Below are 25,653 nucleotides of genomic sequence, written 5' to 3'. Positions count from 1 at the left end.
GCAGCACAGGTGCCAACTGCGAAATGCGATATATATTTCGTCTTTCCTTTGCCATACAACTATTGCTCCATCAGGGTGGCGCAGATGCCCTACCACTGCACCAGAGCACCCGGGTTCGATCCCGACTGCCGGGGGCACCAGGAAAAAGAAGACGCGTCAGTGTGCTGTGTTATGTCAGTGCACGTTAAAGCTGCCCAGAGTCCAAATTATTCCGGAGCCTCACTAGGAGACCTCCTTCTCTCGTTTTTCAGTTTCATCCTATTCTTCCTTCCCTTAAGGCCCGGGTGAGATCTCCAAAGAACAAGTGTGACAGATGCAGAATATCTTTCTTTTCCTGTGAACGGATTATTATATGATTTCATGAACGCATAATCGTTGTCATCGTGATCATCAGCGGCAGCAGCAGCGGGACTATACCAACTGCAGGGCCAAGGCCTCTCTCATTATCCTTCAGTTAACTCGGTCCTGTGCTAGCTGCACCAATTCACCCCTTCGAAATACTTCGCCTAATCCGCATACCTAACTTTCTGTCTTACCAGTCTGTTTTCTTTCCCTTTGAAAACAATTTGTTACACTACGCTATCATCGGTTGTCCCCTCTACAGGGAAAATTGACAATCATCTAAAGACCGCGAGCCGCCTCAGATGAAATTAGATATTTGCACTAAGGGACAAGGCGGGCAACTTCATCAGGAATATTAACAGCATAGTCAACGTAGCCGAGGAGTTCTATGCTGATTTAATAGTAGTCGAAGTAGCTAGGACAATAATGAGATAGGCAGTAGTAAAGTGCGTCAGACGTTCCTCCAGAAACGAAGGACGAGGTTAAGAGAGCTTTAGAAACAATGAAAATGAGGAAAGCAGCTAGAGGGGGTTAGGTAAATACAGATATGTTGAAAGGCAGGTGGATATCGTGCTATAAAAACTGGCCACAATTTATATGCATTGCCTCGTCAACGACTGTGCAAGGGCCGTGGAGAACGCCAACATCACCTCAATTCATAAAAAGGGAAACTCTAAGGACGGGAAAAAGTGCTTGCCAAACAGCTTATTATCAGTTACACACAAGATGTTTACTACGTCATCACTAACAAAATCAGGACAATTTTACACATCAATCAAGCAAGAAATAAAGCATGTTTTCAGGGAAGGTAGTCTACTCTCAATCGTATTCATACCATTACCCAGGTGATATAAAAATGCTGGGATTATAGCAAGCATTTATATATAGCATTATTCGACTACGAAAAAGCATTTGACTCAGTAAATACCTCGGCAGTTATACAGGCATTGCGAAACTATGAAGTATACGAGACGTATGTGCATCATGTGTGTAAAGTATGAAGGCCTCGCCTTCAATGAAACTGGTCCGCGAGCCCTGGTCTCGCCCGACGAGTGACAAATCCAGTCTCTTAAAAACACCGGTTTATTCCGGATAAACAAGAAAAGCAAAACAAAGAAACATATGGCGCTACAGCGCTGAGAACAGGCTGTTCATGCGCGCGACAATAGAACACCAACGGAAAGCGGGAAGAATGTCAGGGCCTTACTGCGGCGAAACAAAACACACTGCGGAGAAAATAAAACGAGCAATAGGGCAAAGCGCTAACGGCGGCACAAGAAACATTGCTCCTCGCGGGACAGCAGCAACTCACACGAATACGCCTAGGCTGTTCCTGCAGGCGCTGCTTCCATCTTTGTGTCGGCGATCTTGCAGTCTTCCGTGCACACCCTGCTGGCCCATGACGCTCGCCGGCTGCCCCGCGCCGGCCTCTCCGCCGGTGCAAAAAAGGCCCAGCGCCTTGCTTCCGACGCGCTTATCTACCGTCGTCTGTCGCCGCTAACATCACGCCCTCAAAATTATCTGCTTGCTCATGCGCACCCGCGCTGCCCGTGCAAACACAATACAAATAGAAAGACACGCGCGCGGTTTAAAACATTTAAGGGGGCTGCGGAGCCCCACAAGTACTAGAATATTCGGAGGTCGTGGGTTCGGTTCCCACCATCAGCACGTTGTTTTTTCTTCTACTTTGTGTTTAATTACCTTTCCCCTAATCAGATTACATTAATAATTTCTGTGATTATCCAAGTAAACATTAAAACAAAAAGACATAAAAGTACCATCCCCAACGCTTTCCTCGGCCTCGCCGCCTGTTGGCTTCTTTCCATCATATATATTGTAATAGGGCGTTTATTGACGCTCAGATGGAGAGCTGCGAGGACAGGACCTTGCAACGGCGAGCCCAGCGTACTTCTTTTTCTTCGTCGCACAACGCACAGGTGCATGTCGATGGCTGAAGTGCTGACTATCACAGTACATTTTCCCCCCGGGTATAAAAAAGGAGCCATCCTGGTGACTTATGGCGCGGAAAGCACGGCGGGGTCATAAAATGGCTTCAATCGGTTCACGTGAACTGTTTCACGACCACGGCGACGCAAGGCCGCAGAGGGCGTGACGGGCTCAACTACGTAGTTGACTGCAGATGTTTGCTGGAGGACCCTATATGGCCCGTGGTAGCAAGCAAGAAACTTCTTTGAAAGGCCAGGGGTTGTGGAGGGCACCCAGAGCCACACCAGTGTGTTCGGGAGATATGACGAAGCTTCGCCGGTATCACGGAGGTATTTTTGTTGCCACTGATTTTCTGTTGTGAGAGAGCGGGCGAGCTGACGGCATTCTTCTGCGTACGTGACGGCATCGGATAGTGGGGAAGATTCGGAAACGTCAGGGCGGTAGGGAAAAAGTGTGTCCATAGTACAGGGTGGCTCGCGCCCGTAAAGGAGAAAGAATGGAGAGAATCCAGTAGTGGCCTGTGTCGCGGTGTTATATGCGTAAGTAACAAACGGTAGAACTTGGTCCCAATTGGAATGGTCGGTGTTCACGTACATAGCCAGCATGTCACCGAGAGTGCGGTTAAAACGTTCTGTCAGTCCATTCGTCTGAGGGTGGTACGAGGTAGCGGTGCGGTGTATGATGCGGCATTCTTTCAGGAGAGCCTCAAGAGCGTCTGATAAGAAAACGCGTCCGCGGTCACTGAGCAGTTCGCGAGGGGCACCATGGCGAAGAACCAGGTTTTTCAGAATAAAGGCAGCCACGTCGCGTGCGGAAGCAGAGGGCAATGATGATGTCTCAGTGTAGCGGGTTAGATGATCCACAGCCACAATAATCCAGCGGTTGCCAGCTGAAGTTGTAGGAAGGGGACCGTATAGATCTATGCCGACAGGATCAAACGGACGGGTAGGACAGGGCAACGGCTGCAACGAAGCAGGGGACTTGAGAGGAGTTTTTCGGCGTTGGCAAGACTGGCAAGAACGGACAAAATGGCGGACAAAGCGGTACATTCCACGCCAGAAGAAGCGTAGACGCAAGCGCGTGTAGGTTTTTAACACTCCGCCGTGGGCGCACTGGGGATCAGTATGGAAAGCAGCACAAATTTCGGCGCGGAGATGACGGGGGATGACTAAAAGCCACTTCCTTCCGTCGTGAAGATAATTGCGGCGATAGAGCAGCCCGTCACGAATTGAAAAATGGTGAGCTTGGCGAGCAAGCGCCCGAGACAAACGACCTGGAGAGTGACTTGAAAGAAAGTCCAGAAGTGTAGATATCCACGGGTCGCGCCGCTGTTCCGTGGCCATGTCGATAGTGGCAAGCGAAGACAAATCGTAGGCGCAGATCTCATCAGACAACGAAGAGGGAGGCAGCGGGGAGCGCGAAAGAGCGTCCGCGTCAGTATGCTTGAGGCCTGAGCGATATATGACACGAATGTCATACTCTTGGAGGCGAAGAGCCCAGCGAGCAAGGCGGCCGGACGGGTCCTTGAGGGACGCCAGCCAGCACAGAGCGTGATGATCAGTGACCACATAAAATGGTCGGCCATAGACATACGGACGGAATTTGCCGATGGCCCAAATAATGGCCAAACATTCTCTTTCCGTAACAGAATAATTGGACTCTGCCTTGGTCAAGGTGCGGCTTGCGTACGCCACCACATAGTCTTGGATACCAGGTTTGCGTTGGGTGAGAACGGCGCCTATCCCAATACCGCTAGCGTCAGTGTGAATCTCAGTTGGCGCATTCGGGTTGAAGTGGCGGAGGATGGGAGGCGAAACTAAAAGACGGCGTAAAGTGTTGAAGGCGTCATCACAAGCAGGTGTCCATGAGCAGAGGTTGGAGCTGCCGGAGAGGAGCTGGATGAGAGGAGCAATAATAGAGGCGAAATTTAAGATGAAGCGGCGAAAGTAGGAGCACGGGCCGATGAAACTTCGTAGCTGCTTCAGTGATTTTGGGCGTGGGAATTCGGCAACTGCACGAAGTTTGGTGGGATCGGGAAGAATGCCATCCTTAGAAACGACATGACCTAGAATTGTTAGTCGGCGAGCAGCAAAGCGGCACTTCTTCAGATTCAGTTGGAGGCCGGCGGTAGCGAGACAAGTGAGAACGTCCTTCAGTCGGAGCAGGTGGGATTGAAAATCGGTAGAAAAGACTACGATATCATCGAGATAGCAAAGACAGGTTCGCCACTTGAATCCACGAAGCACAGTGTCCATGAGGCGTTCAAATGTGGCCGGGGCGTTGCAAAGCCCAAAGGGCATGACGTTGAATTCATATAATCCATCTGGTGTGATGAAGGCAGTTTTAGAGCGGTCAGCGTCAGCCATTGGCACCTGCCAGTAGCCAGATCGTAAATCCAACGAGGAGAAAAACTCGGCGCCCTGCAAGCAGTCTAGTGCATCATCGATGCGTGGCAGAGGATAGACGTCCTTGCGCGTGATCTTGTTGAGCCGGCGGTAGTCGACACAAAACCGGAAGGAGCCATCTTTCTTAGGTACCAACACAACTGGAGACGCCCAGGGACTGTGGGATGGCCGAATGACACCACGACGGAGCATGTCGTCCACATGATCAGCAATTACTTGGCGCTCCGAAGCCGACACGCGATAGGGGCGCTGGCGCAAAGGTGCAGTTTTACCGGTGTCGATGGTGTGCTCTACGACAGACGTGCGGCCCAAGTCAGTTTGAGGAAAGTCGAATGAAGAAGCGAAGTTCTGCAAGAGGGCGACAAGTTGATCACGTTGCGTAAGTGGAAGATCAGCATCAATAGCATGTTGGAAAACGTCGGAGGGCGTCGAAGCGGTCGCAACATCGCAAGAGCACAGACTAACGTCGAAGGAGGGGGTTGAGTCAGCAAGAGTGGTGATATGACTGGGATCAAGTTCTTTAAGGCGTCCAATGCATTCGCCACGGAGCAGGACTGCTGGGCAAGAAAATGGGTTCGAGGCGTAAAGTGCACTCTTGCCGTCTTGAATTTCGAGAACTGCGAACGGAAAAAGGAGGCAGGGATGACGGGAGGTGGCTTTGGTAGGTGTAAACATCGCAGTCAAAGGAGTTACCCACTCACAAGACAGTGGTACGAGGGCAGCAGAGAACGGAGGAATGTCGGTGTCATGGGCGACGAGAAGTTTTGCAGTGCGGGGAGGGGTATCACAGAAGGGGGCATCACAGAGGGGGGCGAAGGCAATTTGCGCACGAGCACAGTCAATAACGGCTTGATGAGTCGATAGAAAATCGTATCCGAGGATGATATCATGCGAGCAGTTCGGCAGAACAATAAACTCGATGGGGTACAAGACGTCTTGAATGAGCACACGGGCTGTGCAAGATGCGGAGGGGTGAATGTGCTGTGATGAGGCGGTGCGGAGCGAAAAGTCGGAAATCGGAGTGGTCACTTTGCGAATTCGACGGCAGAGCGCTTCACTGATGACGGATATGGCTGCACCGGTATCGACGAGAGCGAGAACTGTGGCGCCTTCTACAGAAACTTTGATAACATTAGCGGGACGACATGGAGGACTTGAGGAATTCGAAACAAGCGCAGTTCTTGCCCCCGGAACTGCGACTGTTAGTTTCCCTCAACGGTGCTGGTAGAACGTCACAGCATTGGAGAAAGCGATCGGCGCCGAGGAGAATGTGATCGACGAGTGGTATAGGTTTGGCGATCTTGTGGGACAAATTGAGAACCGGGCGGAATCATTTGCGAGCGTGAGTCGGTATCGTACGGGTAAAGTCGAATGTCAGGCTGTGAAGGTTGGAGGCGCTGGCGACAAAGGCGCGCAACATGGCCCGGCCGACCGCAGGCATAGCAAATCGGAAGGTTGTCTGTAGTACGCCAAGGTTTCATAGGATGTGGGCGGAACCTTGAGGGTGGGGCTTGAAACGAAGGCTCAGCATGCGGCGGTGAACGGTAGGCAGGGACCTGCACATAGGAGCCAGACGTGGGCGAAGGTGGTGGCCTAGCCGTTACTTGGGCATACGTGAGAGGTGCCGTCACAGGCGGCACCACGGGGTTGGACGGCAAGACATCAGCGACGTGTTCTTGCACGACACGGCGTATAGCAGGGGCCAAAGATGGAGCCAGTTCAGGAACGAGGCGGCCCGAATCTTGAAAATGGGGAAGAAGTGAGATCTGACGTGCGACCTCTTCACGAATAAAATCTTTGATCTTTTGATTCAGCGGGCTCCCTTAAGAAGTTGGCGAACCACCCAGGGCTAATGCCGATACGCCTTCGTCGCACACACTGGAGCGGCGCCTAGAAGCGCGCCGCTTGCGGAGCTCGTCGTAGCTCTGGCAAAGCTTCACGAGTTCAGTAACGCTGGTGGGATCTTTCGCTACCAGCATCTGGAAGGCGTCCTCAGAAATGCCCTCGAGGATATAGCGGATTTTGTTTGCTTCCGGCATGGCCGGGTCGACTCGTTTGCAGAGATCAACGACGTCTTCTATGTAGCTGGTAAAGGTCTCATCAGCGCGCTGAACACGATCGTGTAAACGTTGTTCGGCACGAAGCTTACGCACTGCCGGTCGGCCGAACACTTCCGCGAAATTCTTTTTAAATGTCGACCAAGATGACAGGTCAGCCTCATGGTTGCGAAACCAGAGGTTCGCCACGTCCGTCAGATAGAATATGACGTTACTGAGCTTGTATGAGTCATCCCACTTGTTGTAGCTGCTTACTCTTTCATACGATGACAGCCAGTCGTCGACATCTTGATCGGCCGTGCCGCTGAACAGGAAAGGGTCACGCTGGCGCACGACGCCAGCACACATGATCGTGGGTGGAACGGCCGGCAGCGTCGAAGTGGACTCGTCTTGCATGGCGGTCGTAGAGGGTAGTGTACGGCTTCGCAGTTCCAGTTTGGGTGGGATCGTACCCAGCACCTCCACCAATTGTAATAGGGCGTTTATTGACGCTCAGATGGAGAGCTGCGAGGACGGGACCTTGCAACGGCGAGCCCAGCGTACTTCTTTTTCTTCGTCGCACAACGCACAGGTGCATGTCGATGGCTGAAGTGCTGACTATCACAGTACAATATTATATATATATATATATATATATATATATATATAGTGGCTCCACAGCAGCCATAGTTCTGAATAAAAAAAGTTACTAAATTCCCATAAAGAATGATGTTAGACGAGGAGACACGGTCTCCCTAGTACTATTTGCAGCAGCTTGCTCAGAGGAGGTATTGAGAGACCTAGAATGGGAGCGGTTAGGGATAAGGGTCGAAAAAGAATACCTCAATCAATAATGTTGGCTTCACTGATGATATTTCTTTGCTAAGTAAATCAGTGGATTAACTGTAAAGAACGTTGATGACCTTGACAGGAACAGCAGAAATATATGCGTTATATTCAATAGTCAGTAGACTAAGGTAAAGTGATGTTCAACAGCCTCAAGAAGGAACAGCAGTTCACAATCGGTAGCGAAGCACTGGGAGTGGTAGGCGAATATGTCTACTTAGAACAGGTAATAACCGCAGATTCAGGTCATGGAAGGGAAATCACTGGTAGAATAAGACAAGGATGGAGCGCCTCTGTCAAACACTCGCTGGTTATGACTAGCAGTTTACCGGTATCGCTCAAGAGGAAAGTATCTACATATACCTATGCTCACTTATAGTGCTGAAATGTGGAGGTTGACGGATAGTGTTGTTCCAAAATTGAGGACAGCGCAGAGGGCTATGAAACGAAAAATGGTAGTTGGAGCGTTACGAGACTGGAAGCGCGCAGAGTGGGTGAGAGAAATACCTCTAGTTATTGACGTGTTAGTGGAAATCAAGAGGACGAAATGGGAATGGGCATGTAGTGTGTAGAAAGCATAATAAAAGATGGTTTCCAGGAAAGGGAATGCATTGTCTGTCACACTTTTTCTGTGGGTACCTGAACCGCCCTGTCAGTGAAAGAATGAAGTTGGCAGGGAGAATGAAACGAGAGAAAGATGTGCCGTAGTGAAGGGTGTGAGTAATGTCTCCACTTGGTGATTTTTAACATGCGCTGAAATCGCACTGAACGCGGATGCGCCTTCATTTCGCCTCTATGGAGATGCAGCCACCGGCGATCGGGAATGAACCCGGCTACTCTGAAGGACCAGACGTGCGTCTTAGCCACTGCGTCACCATGGCGGGGCCTTCAAAAACACATATAAATAACAAAATTGAGGAAGCGAAATGCAGTGTCATTAAGAGCTATCGCGTCTACGCTATGCTTAAGATGAATATGAGCGCCTTCCTATACAAACTCTCAATGAAGATTGCTAAATTTCTTGTAACCATAGTATATATATCAAAGCATTTGCTCAAATAAATAGTTTGCTGATCCGCCTACATAGCGCAGTCGTGAAAAGGTCCGGCTACTATGCAGGAGTACTCGGGGTCGAATCCCATATCCACCAGCTGCATTTTTATGTAGGCTAAAGGGAGAGGCATCCGTGCTCTTTGCTATGTCTGTGCACACAAAAAACCTCAGGTCGTCGAAAGTTCTGAACACCTCACTACGGCGTATCTCATAGCCTTAGTCGCTCTTTGACATTAAGCGTCATGAAGACGAAGCCGTATGAAACCATGCGTAAATCTCTAACACTTTTATAAATTGACATATATCCCCTAGATTGCTGTATTTTGGTTACATGAACACATTAGCATGCTAACCCCATAATGCAGCCATAAGTTTCGTTATCACTTTCTACAATCAGAATTTATAAATTGATCTAGATGAACAGAAACGGAATTAAGAACAAACCTATACATCCGCACTTCCTAAGTGCATAATTGAGCGGAATAATATTAATTCGATTTTTCTCTCAGCACACATCAGTTTGAACAATTCTGATGTGGTATGTAGTAAGGCTATACCTCCTATAAAAGACCTCACGTTTCCCTGCAGAGCTGGAGAGTATGTTTGCCTAAATTATTTTCTTCAATGCATTTCATCTTTTGCAGTCCGCGTTGGAAATACTTATCCAGAAACAGAGACAGGTGAGCTGTAACTTTGTTCTTACCTCGAATACGCATTTAAAGCACTGTGCTCTATTATCAATCTGTGTTTTTCATTTTATTGAAGTCCCATAATTACTAAAATACTTCAAATTACCAGGCGGTGTCGCATAGTGTAAACCGTTGCTATTGAAGGCACATCTCAAAAGAAGTAGCAAGAAATCTAAAGGCATAGGCAAATTTTTATGCCATCTTTTAAAACCTTGCCTGAACACGTAGACCACAGAAGATACTGCAAGAGAACTGCGGAAGAATATTTATAAAGCAAAAAAGGTAATTCAGCTATAAGCCTAAAAACATTTTTGTTCAATGGCACGGAATAACTCGTAACAAGGGAAATGAAGGTCCTACCTGAAATATGATGCCAGTGAAAATAACTTTGGCTAGGTTTGACGCCAAAATTTTTCTTTTAGTCCACTATTTTGAACTTAATTAAAGGAGATGTCTTCAAATGTCGTGCTCCGGTAGGCGGAAGTGACAGCTAGTTTTTGAATGAAACTGTTAAGGCTAGGGCTTTCATTAAAGCCACTATTCCTGATCTTTATTTTGCGGCTTTCAAAAACACATGGCAGCAAAACTGCCTTCACCCGAAGCATGCTCATGCAGCCTCTAGATGGTTTCGTCAGTGTGCAAATGAGAAAGCAATACTACTGATAGGTCACATTCAAAATTATGTAGGTTGCTGTAGCAGAGGGAGTCTGAAGATTCATTGATTCGATCTCTTTCGTGGCATGGGAAAATTTGAAATAATGCAAATTTCGCTATGTCCGTGTAACCTGCAAGGAAGGCTTACGCATCGGCATCATGGTGGTTGTAGTGCTTTGTTTTCTTGAATGCAATTCGGGACGGAGCGAATTAGGTTTAATTTTCATGACGGCGTCATTTCGGTCGATAGCGTCAAGAGCGGCATCACTATTATTATGAAAATGCGGAAGGTGACGGTAGCTTGATAGATGCCAGAATCACTTGCGGGAAGTACGCTATCGGAAGAGGTTGGAGGGCATTTAAATCCCTTGAAGAAGATTATATAGATTACATGAGGAAAATCCTTAGCAGTGGTATGACGACCATAGGTTCCTCGGCAGGGGAAAATTTTTTAAGCTAGCAGCGTAATTTCTATGATTGCCTGCAGCAACGTGGGCAGCATGTCAAAGTTAGAGATGAAAATTTGCATTACATGAAGCCAACCAGAGTAATGCCTGTGATTAGTTGTGAACTATTTCACAGCGATTTGGCAAATAAGTTGCGACCATGGTAATTGAAGTAGAGGAAGACAGGGCCGTCATAAAAAATCTCACCTCCAAATTAGGTAGCAAAAATTGTCGCGTAACTGGCGAAGCGGAGTGGTACTTGTAAATTATTTGAGGCAGGTCGTCATATATAGCACGAAAAATGCATTTCAGATGTTTCTTGCAATAAACGCTAACGTAGAAAAAGGGGCCAGTTGAAACATCTGCGCTTCCGGACTGCCTAGAAGGTAGGATGTGGGACCTTCCCTGCAGTTACGTACTTGCCTATTATATTTACACGTCGCACCTAACCGATTTTTGGCGCGCCAAAATTATCCGCTCAAATTTCCATACTGGTGCGATTCGTAGAGTACACGTAATAAGCAGGTCTATATCGCAACAATATACCGCTCACACCGGACAATCCAGAACAGTGTGGAGCTCATAACGAGCAGAATATTTTCGCAGGTCAGACCGGACACACCATGTCCGTTATCAATATCAGACAGACTGACCAATGGTGTATGGACCTCACACAAGACAGACGCAGGAAAATCCGGCCGACCATGTCCGGTAAGACGCCATGAAAGACAAACCTTTTAAGAATGGATATCTAACTCGAACCTCTCCTGTATGGAGCGCATATACCGTACAGACCATGTCGAGATAGGAGCTCAAACCGAACGATCCCGTCCTGCATGCAGCTTATACCATAAAGTGTGCCTAAGTTCAGAGGCCAAACCAAGCCAAAGGACAAAGCTCCAACGGAACGAACCAGCCGAGCATGGTAGAGCGGGGATGGGATGAACACGTGCATGTTGTACATTAATATTCTCCTATATATGCGAGTAGGTGCATGGTTTTATAAATACCTCGCAGCTATGAGTGCTTTTATACCGGCTGTCACGGAACAAAAAAATACCTTATGTGCAGAAAGGCAAAAGAAAGCATGTGTGACCACGACGTTTTGATTCTTAGAACGGCCCTGATTTTTCGACAAATAGAGGGTCAAACGACAGAGACTCACAATCTCGCTGTCCACTCCCTTTTCAGAGAAAGAAGTGTACGAAAATCTATCTCTCGGTACTCTACCTCCCTGGAGAGTCTGTATTCCTCTCTCCAGTATTTTTCTAGAGAAAAAGAGAGATGTATGAAAGGAGAGAGAGAAGTTGAGAAAGAGGGAGAGGTTGGAGAGGTTGGAGAGGAATTATTATAGGGGAATAGTGGAAATAGAATGAGTTAGGGAGACAATGAGACAGAGAAGGGAAAAAGAGACAGGGAAAAGTATGAGAGGGGTTGACAGGGAGAGGGGTTAAAGAAACTCACGTAGACGAAAGTAACGGCGTACAATTCGGTTGAACGCGAACAAAATGGTGATGTTTAGTACTATGCAAATGCTCGAGATTATGGTTTGTCTATAATCGCCTGCCAGCACATTGAAACGCGCTGACTTCAGAGGTTCTACACAGTCCCTCAAATAAGCTCAAACTTCGTCGGGGAGGGATTCCAAGGGGTTTAGCCACTGATCGGCCTTAAGATGCTCCCACTAGGTAGACGCGCCATGCATGCTGTAGTGTGCCCATCACGGCCGACAAGCACATCAACCACAAGCCCGGTTTTCCACAGCTGTCTTGAAAAATCAGGCTGGTGAACTAGGACGAGAGTTCCTTTTTTCAAGGCGCTAGATGAGCTTGAGACTGATAAATGAACAGAGCGAAGACCAGTCAGTACTCTCGTTTCCACCTACGCCAGAAGCGATCAATCAAAGTTTGTTGGTGTCGCAACGTCGAGTCAGTTGGCCAGATGTGGCAGATGTTGACTGCATGCTACTCGCCGGGCAATGGACGGTAAACACTTTACCATGAAAAACAAAGATGGCGTGAATGGCTGTGGCCCGTCAGCTTCTTTTGATACGTAGGTTAGAGGTCTTGCGTTGATCATGGCTTCTATCTCTGTAAAGAACGCAGTGAGCTCCTTGAATGTACAAGAAGCTGTTGTCTAAAATCATCTTCAGAGAAGTGTTCACTGAACGAAACATTCGCGCCCAAAACCCTTCCCACCTGGCGGCTCTATGACATGCAAGCAAGTTCGTGCGTCGACCAAGCAGAGGGTGCTTTCTTGAGCTAAGTAGTACCAGTTCGCCAAACCGCGCTTGACTTAAAGACGTTGGGGCTCACTCCTCGTGTTAGGAGGCCGAAGGGCTTGTCTGCTCTAGAGAAGTGATTGCAGAGTTCGGGATTCGCCAGCTGTTGAATTTGCAACACGCGATCGGAGATGAAACGTTTTCACTGTTGAGCAGAACCCCGCACCCAGTGAATTTCGATTGTCGAATCTGACGAAAGAAACCATTCTTCGACTTCGAGACTGAGTGATCGTGTCAGGTAGCCTTTTAGCCTAGAGCCCATCAGCATTCCCATCACTTCAATTCTTGCGAGGAAGATCTTCTTCCAAGGGGCAGCCCTCGATTTGTACATGATCAAAGACATTGTCGGCTTGCCTTCTTGACATGCAAGCAAGTATGCGACAGCTCCGTAGGCCTTTGAACTTGCATCTGTGAAAATGTGCACCTCCAGTTGATCGTCAGCAGCGCTCTGAAGCCATCTTAAAACGGTTGTCTCTGTTAAGATGTGCTGCGCTGTATGCCACTTCGTTCACATTGTTCGCACCTCATCAGGCAAAGGTGCATCCCTCCCTGTCAAAGCCCAATAATTATTGCATCTGAAAATCAGTTTAGCTGTCACAGCAACTGGCGAAATACGCAAAAGGAGATGGTAAATGCGTGCTGACACTTGGAAAATAGGTTTCTGTGTTGCAGTCTCGATCTAGAAGTTCCAAAAATGGGTTCCATCGAAAAAGCCTATCGGCCTTCTTTGTACCACACAAGGCCAAGCGCGCGTGTATGCTGGATGTGGGGCTTTCCACTTGTCATGTAGGACATCTCGTTTCTTGCATTTCAATGAGCTGTTGTAGCTTTTTCTAATTTGAATTCGGTTTTAGAAGAACCATGCTTGCTGCTTTCATCAGGCTCAAAGCCTCTCCATAGAATTCTTCAGCTTTTGTTTCTGATTGTTTACCCACGACGAAGTTGTCGTCAAGACAATTTTTGTTAAGCGTCATTGCTCGGTCATGACAGTCGTTAATCGCATGGAGATGATGGCTAACTGTTGCGGTGAGTAGAAATAGACTATTGGTCCCCCCGAACGCAACCCTTGTCATCCTCCAAACTTCTAGCGCAGGGTTCCGTCGTTCCCTTTTTATCAATTGCTCATATTAAAAGAAGCGTGCCGCATCACAATATTTACTTCTCAATACAATCTGCAGAGAAGCATTTTGAATATTTGCAATGAGTCCGATGCGGTGCTCTCGGAGATTTAGTATCCTTTTCAGGATATTCGGGTTTATGTTCGGTCCTGTATCTAATGCTTCGTTCAGTCCCACGCAACCGACATCGCTCTATGAGTCGTCAAAAAACCCTATGATCTTCGTTGAGAGGCTGTCAGGCCGCAGCACAACTTGGTGAGGCATGTAATTGTTCTGATCTCAATTTTGCTGATTGAATTATTTGGAACCCTCTCAGCGAATTCCTGTTCGAGGTACTGACGCATTGCCTCATCGTACTTGGTCAGCATTAGTTTCTGCGTGAGGCTGGCCAAGTGTTTTTTTCTCAATTCCTTAATTATAAGCAAGAGGAACGTTCACGAGCTTCCATTGAAGAGCTACTTCGTACCTTCCGTCGGTGGGTCTAATGGATGATTGAGAGGATTGGTGAACCTCGTCGTGTCCTCTCTGAAGTATTTATCCGAAATGTGCTTTAATTGCCAATTGACAGCCCTGTAGCTTCTGCACTTCGCCAGTGACTGCAGTGCCCAGCTCCGATGATAATGCTAATGCCATTTCTTGCTAACTGCGTAGGTGGCGAACGTCTGCAATATAGGCCACGCTCTGTCTGTCCTGTTGAACGACATCCTCAGGGAGCTGAAGTTTCTCAGAAAAGGACTCGGGTATTTCCAAGGCCTCGATCCAGGGAAAGATCTATTCGGTCGTGCTGGCTCCTCAACCAAACTCGAACTCGTCTGCACTTTTCTTTCATGGTAGCACCTGTTCCAACGAAAGGGTAGATGGTACTATCTTCCTGGCCCAGAACCTCTACCTTCCACCATCAAAAACTGCAAAGCGAGAGTTCTTCGCTGGCTGCCCTTTTGCCACACTTGAGTTGTCTGAGGCAAAACAGTCAATGCTAGTTTGGCCTTAGTTGTCACATGCAGAGTGCAACTCGGTCACCTTGCTATCTGATCTGATATCTGACCTTTTCCATGTTGGGTCCAACATCGGAGAGACGTGCTTCCTTCCACAATTTTCTCATTTGACTCATTTGTTGCGACACTGCTTAGAAGTGTGTCCTCTGATTGCGCACCGGAAGCATCAGCCGGCTTTCTGCAGCTTAGTTTTCTTTTCTTCCAAAGAAAGTAATTATTTGCAATCAAGAATAACATGAACATTCGATGCGCGAAATTCTCAATTTTCGGACGGCTTCGACTGACTTGTTAACAATGAAGCTTCCGATCCCTTAGGAGTGTTCGGCCGTTTAAAATTTCGCAACCTTTTATTCTCTTTTCTGGATTTTTAACTTGCCTCCTTGCTTTCCCACTGAGCGACTTGAAGTGCCTTCTCTCAACTTTCAACTTCCAACTTCAAGAATTATAGGAAGCTCTCTATCTTCAGATTGTCATTCGTTTTGTGTGAAGACTGGCATTTGTGAAACTTGAGGACGAAAGCATCCGGTGGCTTTCTGTACAGTGCGGAGCACACCATGGCTCCATAACTACTGCATGCACTGCAAGAGTCCTCAGAGCTGTCATATTACACTGCAGGTGATCGTAGAGTTGTCCTAATGAGATCACCTCATTTGTTTTGCGCACTAGTGGTAGCTCAAGGAGCTGTGCCAGATGTTCTTTAATCAGGACAGCAAGCCGACCAAAGCGTTCCTTGAGGAGGTCGATTGCGGCGTTGTAATTTTCTCCCGACGCCTGAGTGCCTTCCGCAGTTGACAACGCCTTTCCTGTAAGCCTTGAGCTCGGGAAATGAAATTTTGCCTGTTGGTGAGCGCAGTGTTGTGTACGGCGTGCTGAAACTGTTGCCAGAGCGGCTGCCATTCTGTCCTGCCACATCGATATCCTTGAAGCTACAACTTCGGCAGTGTAACAATTGATCTATAGCCGTACCCATCTTCCTTTGGAGGACCTGTCTATCTCTCCGCCAGTCATCTCTTTAGAAGAGCTTTTTTCATTTCCTGGTCCAGTTTCGACATTACGCGACGATCTGGCCACTTATCTCGACCGTGAGGATGTAGTCTTCTTCAGCGTCGCTGTCTGTTACGTATCATTCTATAGCTGCAGCCACTTTTGTAAGCTTCGTCTGCAATGCACATAACTTGGCCAGCAAAATGTTTACGCTTTTTTCGTCGGAATTGCTGCGGAACGATGCGTCAATGTCCGCGAGCAGCGTCGTTACTTGAGCTCTCATCGCCGCCCTCGTTCGTTTCAGGCGCTTCATCGTAGCGTCTGCGGTTTCGTGGCAGGAAAGCTCTGCTGGGCCCCGACGCGCAGTTATGTTCGTAGTAGAGCGTATAGGTGTGGCCATTTTCTGGCACGTTTATGGTGAAACGGCGGCGCACTCGTTGTTGACGCTTGTGGAACGTATTGCTTCTGGCTTTCGTATTTCATCTAAAACGAAACTGAGTCAACAGTTAGCGGGCTTCGTCGCTAAAATAAAATCACGGAGACAAAATTAATGACGCAGACGTCGTATGAGCGTGAACAAAATACTGACGTTTATTGCGACGCGGATCCATGAGATGATTTCTGTTTGTTCATAATTGCCAGTAGGTACATTAAAAGCCGCTTACTTCAGAGTTTCTACAGGGCAGGAGAATGGAAAAGCGAGGATTAGGGAGTCCCTTTTTATTTATTTCTCTCCAGATAGACACTTTCCTTCTTTCTCTTTCTCTCTGCCTGTGAGAGAGTGCACCACCTATCTTATTACTATCATCATATATCACTAACGTAACTATCGGTTACTATATACCTGAACCTCACTGATATTCCACAGAGCCCTGCGGAATCTTGCCAGCACATCTCACCCACAATTTCTGCGCACGCTTTTTGCGGACGCCACTTACGAGCTGTTAGACTTTTGGCGGAAGCCTTCAAACTGGGTTTGTTGGTTGAATGTATAACATTAAATTCATGGTGCTAAAGTTAACTAAGTAAGAAAGAAGCAGAAGGTGGTACACTTTCAACAATATTACTAAGAAAAGAACACAATATATATGCTGCAGGTGAAGGTTTTTCCAACGTGCTACATTCTACCAATTGTATCAAGGACGGCGTATTAGTTTTCTGCAACATCAGTGTAACCGAGGTTATGCACACCGAACACAGTCCCTTTGAGTGTGCTCACATTCAATCAAATGTTGGGTGATCGCATTTTCGAATTTTTCAAGGCTATATACTGCCAAGAACGCGCGCTACTGCTCCCATACTCGCTTTTTCTTCAATGTAATGAAAGACTGGAGCCAGTTATAGTTTTTAACAAGTTATGCTTCAGAACTCTTTTAATACATCGGATTCATTTCGAATGTGTGGAATCGAACTTTTGAAAGTGTTCCCGCCAGTAACAAGGACGTTATAGACCACTGCTCTTCCTGCTACGAAGGACAAAGTTGCTTCTTTTTGCGTTCAGATATTTATTTGATTCGCTGAGATATTCTATGACGCAAGCTGCAAAGATTTCATGGCATAAATAATATGACTCGGTCCTTATATTTTATGGCTATCCTACTCAGTTCATAGGAAATGCGGTGGTGTATTAGACAGCTACAGGTTCCCCCTTTCTTCAGAATAATCCCTCCTTGCTTTTCTTCTTTTCACTTTTTGTACTAGCGTTTCAGAAACTGAAGACAGTAAATTATTGTGAAACCCTGCCGATTTGAGTTTTGTGATCTTTCTCGAGAAGCTAGCGCGAGGCGCATGGCAACATGACGTAGAGACGAGACTCTGGGCAGAGTGTACGCAATAGAACTATTGTAAATGTTGCTTCGTGGCACGCAGACTGTATATCCAGCGTACCTGATTTTTTTGGCACTCATTTGTATATCTAAATACTGTAAAAAGCTGTCTAATGTAATATCTGATGAATAGTGTAAAAATTTCCTGAAACCGTAAAAAGTATTCAAGGTAGATCAGAGCAGGCTGCGTTTCGTCAAGACAAGCAGGAAATTCCTGCGCATCTAAAGTTCTAAATACACCTTTCTCAATGTAAATTATCGGCTAAGATTAGGCATACATCTCTAAGAAAAGATTTGCACACGGTCGGAGCAATAGATGATCCAATGCGAACGCTGTCTCCTCTTTTCCACTTACATTTTATCATTAATGAAAACAGCACTGCAGAAGAGGTAACATTCCCAGAGCCATTAAATTATCAACTAATATTCCATAAGAATACTCAGAATACACTGAACATTCTTAGAAATTCAGGAAATGACTGATCTCAAGTGTTCTTTATGCGGTATGTAACAAAAGAAGTCAACAACATATACTCCAAAAATTCAGTCGGTTGGAAGTTGTGTTTAAAATTTGAACCATTTCTAACGCATTCTTCACCACAGAAGGGTATGCAACCAAACTAACGCCAAAGTTAGCAAATGGAAATGCTAACCAGAATTTAAAATGATCCTTACTCACTTACATTGCATCCTAAGGGGGATAACTTTCTTATGAATGTTCGTAGTAAAGAACACTTACTTCGTATAATACGTTTCCCGAGCTTCAAATTTCCAAGCTTTCCATACAACGAATTGGAAACATTCGATAATTTTGTCGGCCTAAACTAAACATGACGGAAGGTCTTAATGAATTGCACTGCTTTTGCACTGATTGTCATAGCTGACAATACACACCGCAGCCGTCTTTATCTGACTGCATTGGCCGCTGACCATTATCTTTGAAAAAGGCCACAAACTTGTCTCAGAAATTCCGAACTGGTCCCCACTTTTCGACATTCTTAAGAATGCAGTCCACACCATTAAACAACATCAGTCTTCATCTGCTGGCTGCGCTTTATTTGCAGCCTGTCAAAGCTAGGCGCCTAATAACCGGTGGAAGCGGTCCGCTAACATTGTTCGGTCTATTCTTAAGAGATACAATCACACCTCCTAGAATATGAGCTTCCTCTAAGATTTCCACTTTGCCTGCAGCTGCTACATGCTTCTTTTTGTTCAGCAAAACCGCTTATAACACCAGAGGATGTATTAACGGATGTCTTTGAGGGCCGCAGCAGTTAACGACTTGCACCGGTTTAGAGTTTCCTTTATATCGTAGGAAATGCGATGATTGAAGTTGCCAAGTTTCTTCTTGCACACAACCAGTTTAAAGAAATGCAAAGATGCTATCGCCCGACAGTGCACCCAGTCTTATTAAATTGAAAAAAAAAAAACAGGTCACCAAGAGCGAGCTCTCGATTACTTTGATGCTGCACATAAATTTATATCTCCTTGATGGATTTGGGATATTATAGCACGCGGCACAAAGTCATCTACAGGATGTATATCCTGTGCGTATGGTCGTGATAAAGTATTTTTGGAAGTGCAGGGCTGATTTCTGCTTCTCTTCTCGCAGTGTCCTCCTTTTTCAGGACACAAATATGGTATGACCACGTAAATTCTTTCACATCCCATTTTGCACGTTCTTCTTCCTATAGCGTATACGTTCATGACAAGGAACAATCGGCGCAGCTCGTCTGATCTCGTGGTCACCATTCTTACCGCTTACCGACAAAGGAAAGGCTTGGAACGCGAAAGTACAATGAAAAGCGTAGGCTTTTGCTAGCAACATGAAAATACCGTCAAGCGTAGCTGAAACACATCACTGACCCCCGAATTAAGCACTCTCAGCTGAATATCAGATGAGGATTCCTTAAGTGCGCTTAAATGGGCAGAAGACATAGTACTAAGCGAATCATTAGTGTGGCCGCTTCTCTGGCAGCAGGTGAAGCTAAAAGATGCATTGACACGAATTATTTCTCACAGTATCTCTGTGTGTAGCAAGAAATACATGCATTCTAAAATGCTTACAGAACAGCCAGTACAAAAAAATTTTAGCTTGAGATTCGCCTGCAAAATACAGATGCGGTATAATGATGTAACATATTCGTAACCTTTCGTGGTAGTCACGAAGCATATTCAGCACGTTTAAAGGGCGATCCATGATACAGAACCGCAGAATCTGCTCTTGGGGAAAATACACAAAGTGTGAAAAAGCTGTCATGATAGAATAAGTGGAAATGAATTACAATTGTCAGCGGCTGTCAGCTGAGGAACGAAAGGGCAGCGGTTACGTCCTTGCTGTTGCTGTGCCTAGATAGTATCCTGGAGGGCACATATTAAGTTTCAATTGTGTTTCTTTTACGTTTTTAAATGTACGCATGCTATTTTAAAGCTTGACAGATGTTTTTCGTGCCCTAGCCTAATTTTTTCACTAGAAATATACTTCTTTGAGCCACTCCCCATGAGCTATGATTACTGTCGTTGGCATAGAATTTGGTAGCTCAGGGCCGTCCTCTAGACTTTCCTGACATGTGTCAACTCTGGCGATGCACGGAAACGGCAATTTTTGTGCTGGGGAAGAATCATTTGAGTAAATGACTTAGGTCTATATTAACTCGCAAAAGGACTGTGAACAAGCACTCGATACTGAATCTATATGCAAAGCGAACGTGATGTAAAGATTTTGCAGTGGAACTCCGGAGATACAGCAGTAAGCAGCCGGCTCTTCGTCTTTTTCTATTTCAAGAAACTGATCCACTTGCAGCTATTCTGATTCAAGGCTTCACCTAACTGCTAATAAACTCCAAGACTATATGATTTGCTAGCACGGTAAATTACCTACTACGTTAGTGCACAAATTATGCGCTGCTGTACTATATGGCCCTGTAGAGACGGATATTTCGTAGTAATATTGCGCCAGTATCGCTTCCCAAGAATAGCGACAATCACACAAGCACTTACTGTCAACATCCCACCTAATAAGGCATCCAACGCTACGATTCCTCTTTAAAACAATTCTGATCTTAGAGGGCCATGCCCCTTGCGTGATTGGGGGGCGTCTTGAACGCACCGCGCACTTCTTCTGGCAACACTGAGGCGACACAATAAGCAAAAAATCTGGAAATATTTCTTCAAGAACGTTACCTATGTTTCTGAATCCACTTTATGTACGAACTTTGAAAACAGTGTACAGAGGGCTACGTGCCCAGACATGATCTTCGTCATGACTACAAATAATTGATTTTCGCGGAATGCTGAGAAGTACCTGGGAATCGATCATTTTAAGCTTTCTCTGAAGATAAGCAAAATCGCTTGCGAGCGAGACATAGCTATCCCAAGGATAGCAGCTGGTAGAGGTCCGCAGAAGAAGAAACAGCAGACTGGTGAGCCAAGCCATCTAGGTTATGCGAAGCAGACATCTTTTTAAACAGCAGATGGAGAGAATAACGGCTTAATCGCAAATACAAGAAAATATAGAGAACGGAAAGAGAAAGAAGTCCGTACGTTGTTGTTAACCCAAACAATAAGAGTGGTTTAGCTTGTGGTTAAACCTGGAGTTACACGAGAGCTATCTGCATGGCTACGCTTAGGCTCGGATTATGGCTATCAGAATCAGAATCAGAATCAGAATTTATTTATTGGTTCAACGCAACGAATGAATACAAATATTGGTAAGTACAGGAGGAGGTCCCAAAGCCAATGGCTGCACAGGGGACCTCCTGTTACAAGTATACAAAACAAAAATAATTAAGTGCGAACAACAGCGGATGAAAACTGTAACTTATATAATATAAATGTGGAACACGCAGAAATACATGATAGCGTAATATAAACAGAATATCAATTGAGAACATGTTATATAAATGCAAAAGAGTGGAAAACAATTGAATGTGGCATAAGTAATTTTATCAATTAAATTTTTTTTTTAATTTTTTAGCCCGATAGCAGAAAAGTACGAAAATTACGCTTGAAGGCATGAATATTAGATGATTGCTTAATTCTGAATGGTAATGAATTCCACAGAAATGAGCCAGAGAAATTAACTGTGGATTTGCCGTAATTAGTTCTGGGTTTTGGCAGTAAAATATTATTTTGGCATGAAAACCGAGTGAAGCTATGTCTCGGGAGCTGGGTACTATTAATTATTGAGATGGGAAGTGATCCATTCATGAATTTAAATACGAGGATGCCAATAGAATAATGAAACATGGATGATACTTCAAGGATGTTATGAGCTTGCAGCAAGGGCGCAGCACTGCACAAATGGCTGTTAGAAGTAATGATGCGTATGGCTTGATTTTGTATGTGTTGTAGCGGAGCTATGTGTGTTCTGTATGTGTTTCCCCAAGACGAAATACAATAGTTCATATGGCTATGGATGAAAGCATAGTAGAGAGAAATGCGCGTATGTAAACTGAAGTAGTTTCGCACCTTGATGAGCACCCTTATGCCGTATGCTAATTTTTTTAAAAGGGAGGATATATGTCTGTTAAATTTTAAGTGACAATCAAGATCTATGCCAAGGAACATCGCATGATCAGTGGCAAAGAGTATGTGAGAGTTAAGGGAAATATGTAAAGATGCAGGAATAGCCTTGAGAGGAGACGAAAAGATGACAAAGCTAGATTTGGATGCATTAATTGTAAGCATGTTATTTCGACACCAGGTTGCTATGTTTGCTGCATCGGTATTCAATTTGCGTGTTAAAGAATCTATGCACGAGTCAGATGCTAGTACGGTAGTATCATCAGCGTATAATATACATTCAGAAGATTTAAGGCACGAGGGAAGATCATTAATAAATAAAACAAAAAGAAGTGGTCCAAGGATGGAACCCTGAGGAACGCCAACATTAGTAGTCTTAGGTGTAGAGTAAGTATCAGATATGCAAACTGCTTGGATTCGGTTTAGTAGGTAGCTACGGATAAATGAAAGTGCAGGACCAGATACTCCAAGGGCATTTAATTTATCTAAAAGTATGTTGTGATTAATTGAGTCAAATGCCTTCGAAAGATCAATGAATAATGCGCCAGCTAATTGACCACGATCAATAATATCTTTAATCATATCAGTTAAAGAAATTAATGCTAATTCAGTTGAAAAACCAGACCTGAAGCCGAACTGATTAGAAGATATGATGTTAAATTTTGTGAGGTATTTTGTCAGACGGACGACAAACAGCTTTTCAATTACTTTGCTAAAAAAGGAAAGAATAGCAATGGGACGATAGTTACTTGTTAGGCGCCTGTCACCTTTTTTGAAGACGGGTATTAGTTTGGCTTTTTTTAGTGTGCTAGGGAAGATACCGGTCTTGAAGATTAAGTTGACGATGTAAGAGAACACATTGCAAATCAGAGAAGATATTAGCTTGATATGGAAAGAATGGAAGTTGTCAAGGCCTGGGCTTGCATCTTTCTGATTCATAATGACAGTGCGCACCTCATCAGGAGAAACCGGGAAAAGGAAGAAACTATGAGGTAGACGGGGGTACATGTGAATGGGGCGAGTAACGTGAGGTTGATCGATGACAAATGAATCAATGAAAGCATTCGCAATGTCACTAGTATCACGATAAACATGTGTGTCTGTCTGGATTTCCTTTATAGGAGCCGTAGTAGGAGTTCTATTTAATAATGAATTGATCACTTTCCATTGTTTTTTAGAATCACTACCAGCTTGGTTTATTTCAGATTCATAATATTTTTTCTTCGCAGTTTTGAGTAGCCTGCCAAGTATATTGCTATAAGTTTTATATCGTGTCCGTAAATTAATATTAAATGGCTGCTTCTTAGTCTTTTTATACAGATTATCCTTTTTCCGTAGACATTTCAAGAGACCGGTAGTTAACCATGGGTTGTAAGGGTTGTGATACCTTTTTCTGCAATATGTCACTGTTGTAGATGATGTATCAAGAGCTTTAGCAAGTACAGCAGTGAATGCTTCGTAAGCAATTTCAGGGTCATCAATCAAAGTAATTGGTAGCCAATCTATGTTAGCAATTGTTTCATAAAATAGTGAGGAATTCAAGCGTTTCTTAGTAACCTGCACATGATTATCAACGGGGATAGATTTTATTCGTACAAAAATAGGGTGGTGATCTGTTAATTCAACTTCGACTACGCCAGCATCGGGGGAAGTAATTAAGTTAGAAAGCGCATGATCAATAAGTGAACTGTTTCCGTTATTAGGGCATCTTGTAGGTACTTTTAATAGGCATTCGAAGCCATGGCCATTAATGCAGTTGTTGTATTCATGATATGAAGGCGTTGAAGCATCTAGAAGGTTGATGTTAATGTCACCCATGATAATGACATTTTTTTGTTCTAGTGAAAGCTTATTTAAAATTTCTTCAAAAGCCAAGCAGAATTCACTAACGGATGATGAAGGAGATCGATATAAGCAACCGATGATAATGTTTCTTGAATCTTGTGATACAAACGACTTATCGAGCTCAATCCATACAGACTCACAATTAGTCGTGTTGATTGACAAGTCCGAGCGTCTGAGGTAATGGAACTTAGATGATATAAATATAGCAGCGCCACCATGGTTACTATCCCCTCGATGACAGTATTCGGCTGAGTAAGATGGAAAAGAGTGTAAGTATTGGTCGTGGGAGCTTAGCCATGTTTCACTGATACAGATAAGCGAAAAATTGTGATGAATCGATGATAGGAAATTGGAAATGTCATCGGAATGTTTGCGAAGGCTACGCGCATTGAAATGAATAAATGAACGGCACGGGACAGAAAGAAAGGCTTCAAGCTGAGAAGGTGAAAAGTAAGTCGTCGTTGCAAAACAAAACAAAAAAAAAACAAAAAAAAACAAAGAAATACGATTACTTATTATGAATGGGCAAGCTTAGGAAAAGATGGAAAGATCAGATTCGCTACAGATACGGAACACGTCACTGTCGTCGGTTTGGCGCGCTTTGATACGACAATTGTCGGTCCACAGAAACTTCCACTTTTTTTCTTTCTTAAGCTTTAGGGCTTTTGCAAACAGTTTTTTGTTATCTGGCGAAAGATGATCATTAACAAAGACCGGGTTCTTGACTTCTCCTTGAAAGCCAAGACTGCTAGTGTTCAGTCTGGCCTTTCGTGCCTTTCTCACAAACTCGCTTTTGTGTGACCGAGAGTAGAAACGGGCTACGATGTTTTGTTCGTTCGTTTTTGTTGGTACACGATGAACGATCTCTAGATCAGTGGCCAACACAGGACATTCAATTTTTTCGCCAATTGCCGACACGATGGCCGTGCAATCCTCGCTTTGTGTGTAAGGCACTCCCTTGATCTCAATGTTGTTGAGTCGGGAGTATTGCTCGAGATCAATTACTCTTTTTCGAAGAGCATCGTTCTCAGCTTTAAGCGCTTTATTAGAGGCGGCGAGATCAATCTGCCGGTCACGCACGTCTTCAACCAGTTTGTTGAATATCTGGAGGCCCGCCGTCATTCCCTCAACCTTTGTGTTAAGGCCACCGAAGTCGAGTCCCTCATCAGTCAATTTTTCCTTGATGTTCGTTATAAGCTCGTCAACAAGTTCATGCAACTTTTCATTGAACCTAGCTTCGAGGCTTTCGATTTGCTTAGCAAGCTCAGCATTCGTCGGCATTGTGATTAAAGCAGTCAGATTACTGGACAAAATATTCAAAAATGCCTAAGCAGAGGAGCAGCAGCAGCAGCTGTGGTGAAATACCTAAATACACTAATATGACAAGAGGATGCCAACAGCACCAACCTGAGGAATGGATGAAGAATTAACAGTGTTCTTGCTTGACCACAGCCGCTGCTGCTATGAATCCGGAGCCATGTCGGCGGCGACTTTTATAAGGAACGCCGGCAGTCCGCGCAGACGCAGGAGGTCCCGTCCAAGCAGCCTTGACTGGCAGGAAGATATGAAGATGGCACGTAGACGGACGGCACGGGCGGTAATATTCTGGACCACTGAAGAGGACAGCAGCCCAGCAGAAACCTGAGGAATGGATGAAGAATT

At 45.2% G+C, this 25,653-nt stretch overlaps 1 protein-coding gene across 3 annotated transcripts in view; it reads left to right on the top strand.

Annotated features, from left to right (window-relative positions):
* The window catches only part of LOC146194707 (uncharacterized), a 116,414-nt gene that overhangs the window by 41,360 nt on the left and 49,401 nt on the right, over positions 1–25,653 (top strand). For 2 of the 3 annotated variants that reach the window (XM_084596100.1, XM_084596101.1), the window contains 2 exons: positions 9,274–9,309; positions 11,025–11,129. In XM_084596100.1, the coding sequence (XP_084452226.1) occupies positions 9,274–9,309; positions 11,025–11,129 (141 nt within the window). The remainder of the gene's footprint in view (positions 1–9,273; positions 9,310–11,024; positions 11,130–25,653) is intronic. The other variant, XR_014705472.1, reaches the window with a different exon arrangement.

This window comes from Amblyomma maculatum, chromosome 3, assembly GCF_055883805.1.
Source record: "Amblyomma maculatum isolate TAMU_Amacu chromosome 3, ASM5588380v1, whole genome shotgun sequence".
In the NCBI taxonomy this organism is placed as follows: domain Eukaryota; kingdom Metazoa; phylum Arthropoda; class Arachnida; order Ixodida; family Ixodidae; genus Amblyomma; species Amblyomma maculatum.
Note: the sequence above shows the minus strand (reverse complement) of the source record. Positions and strands in the feature narration are given on the sequence as shown.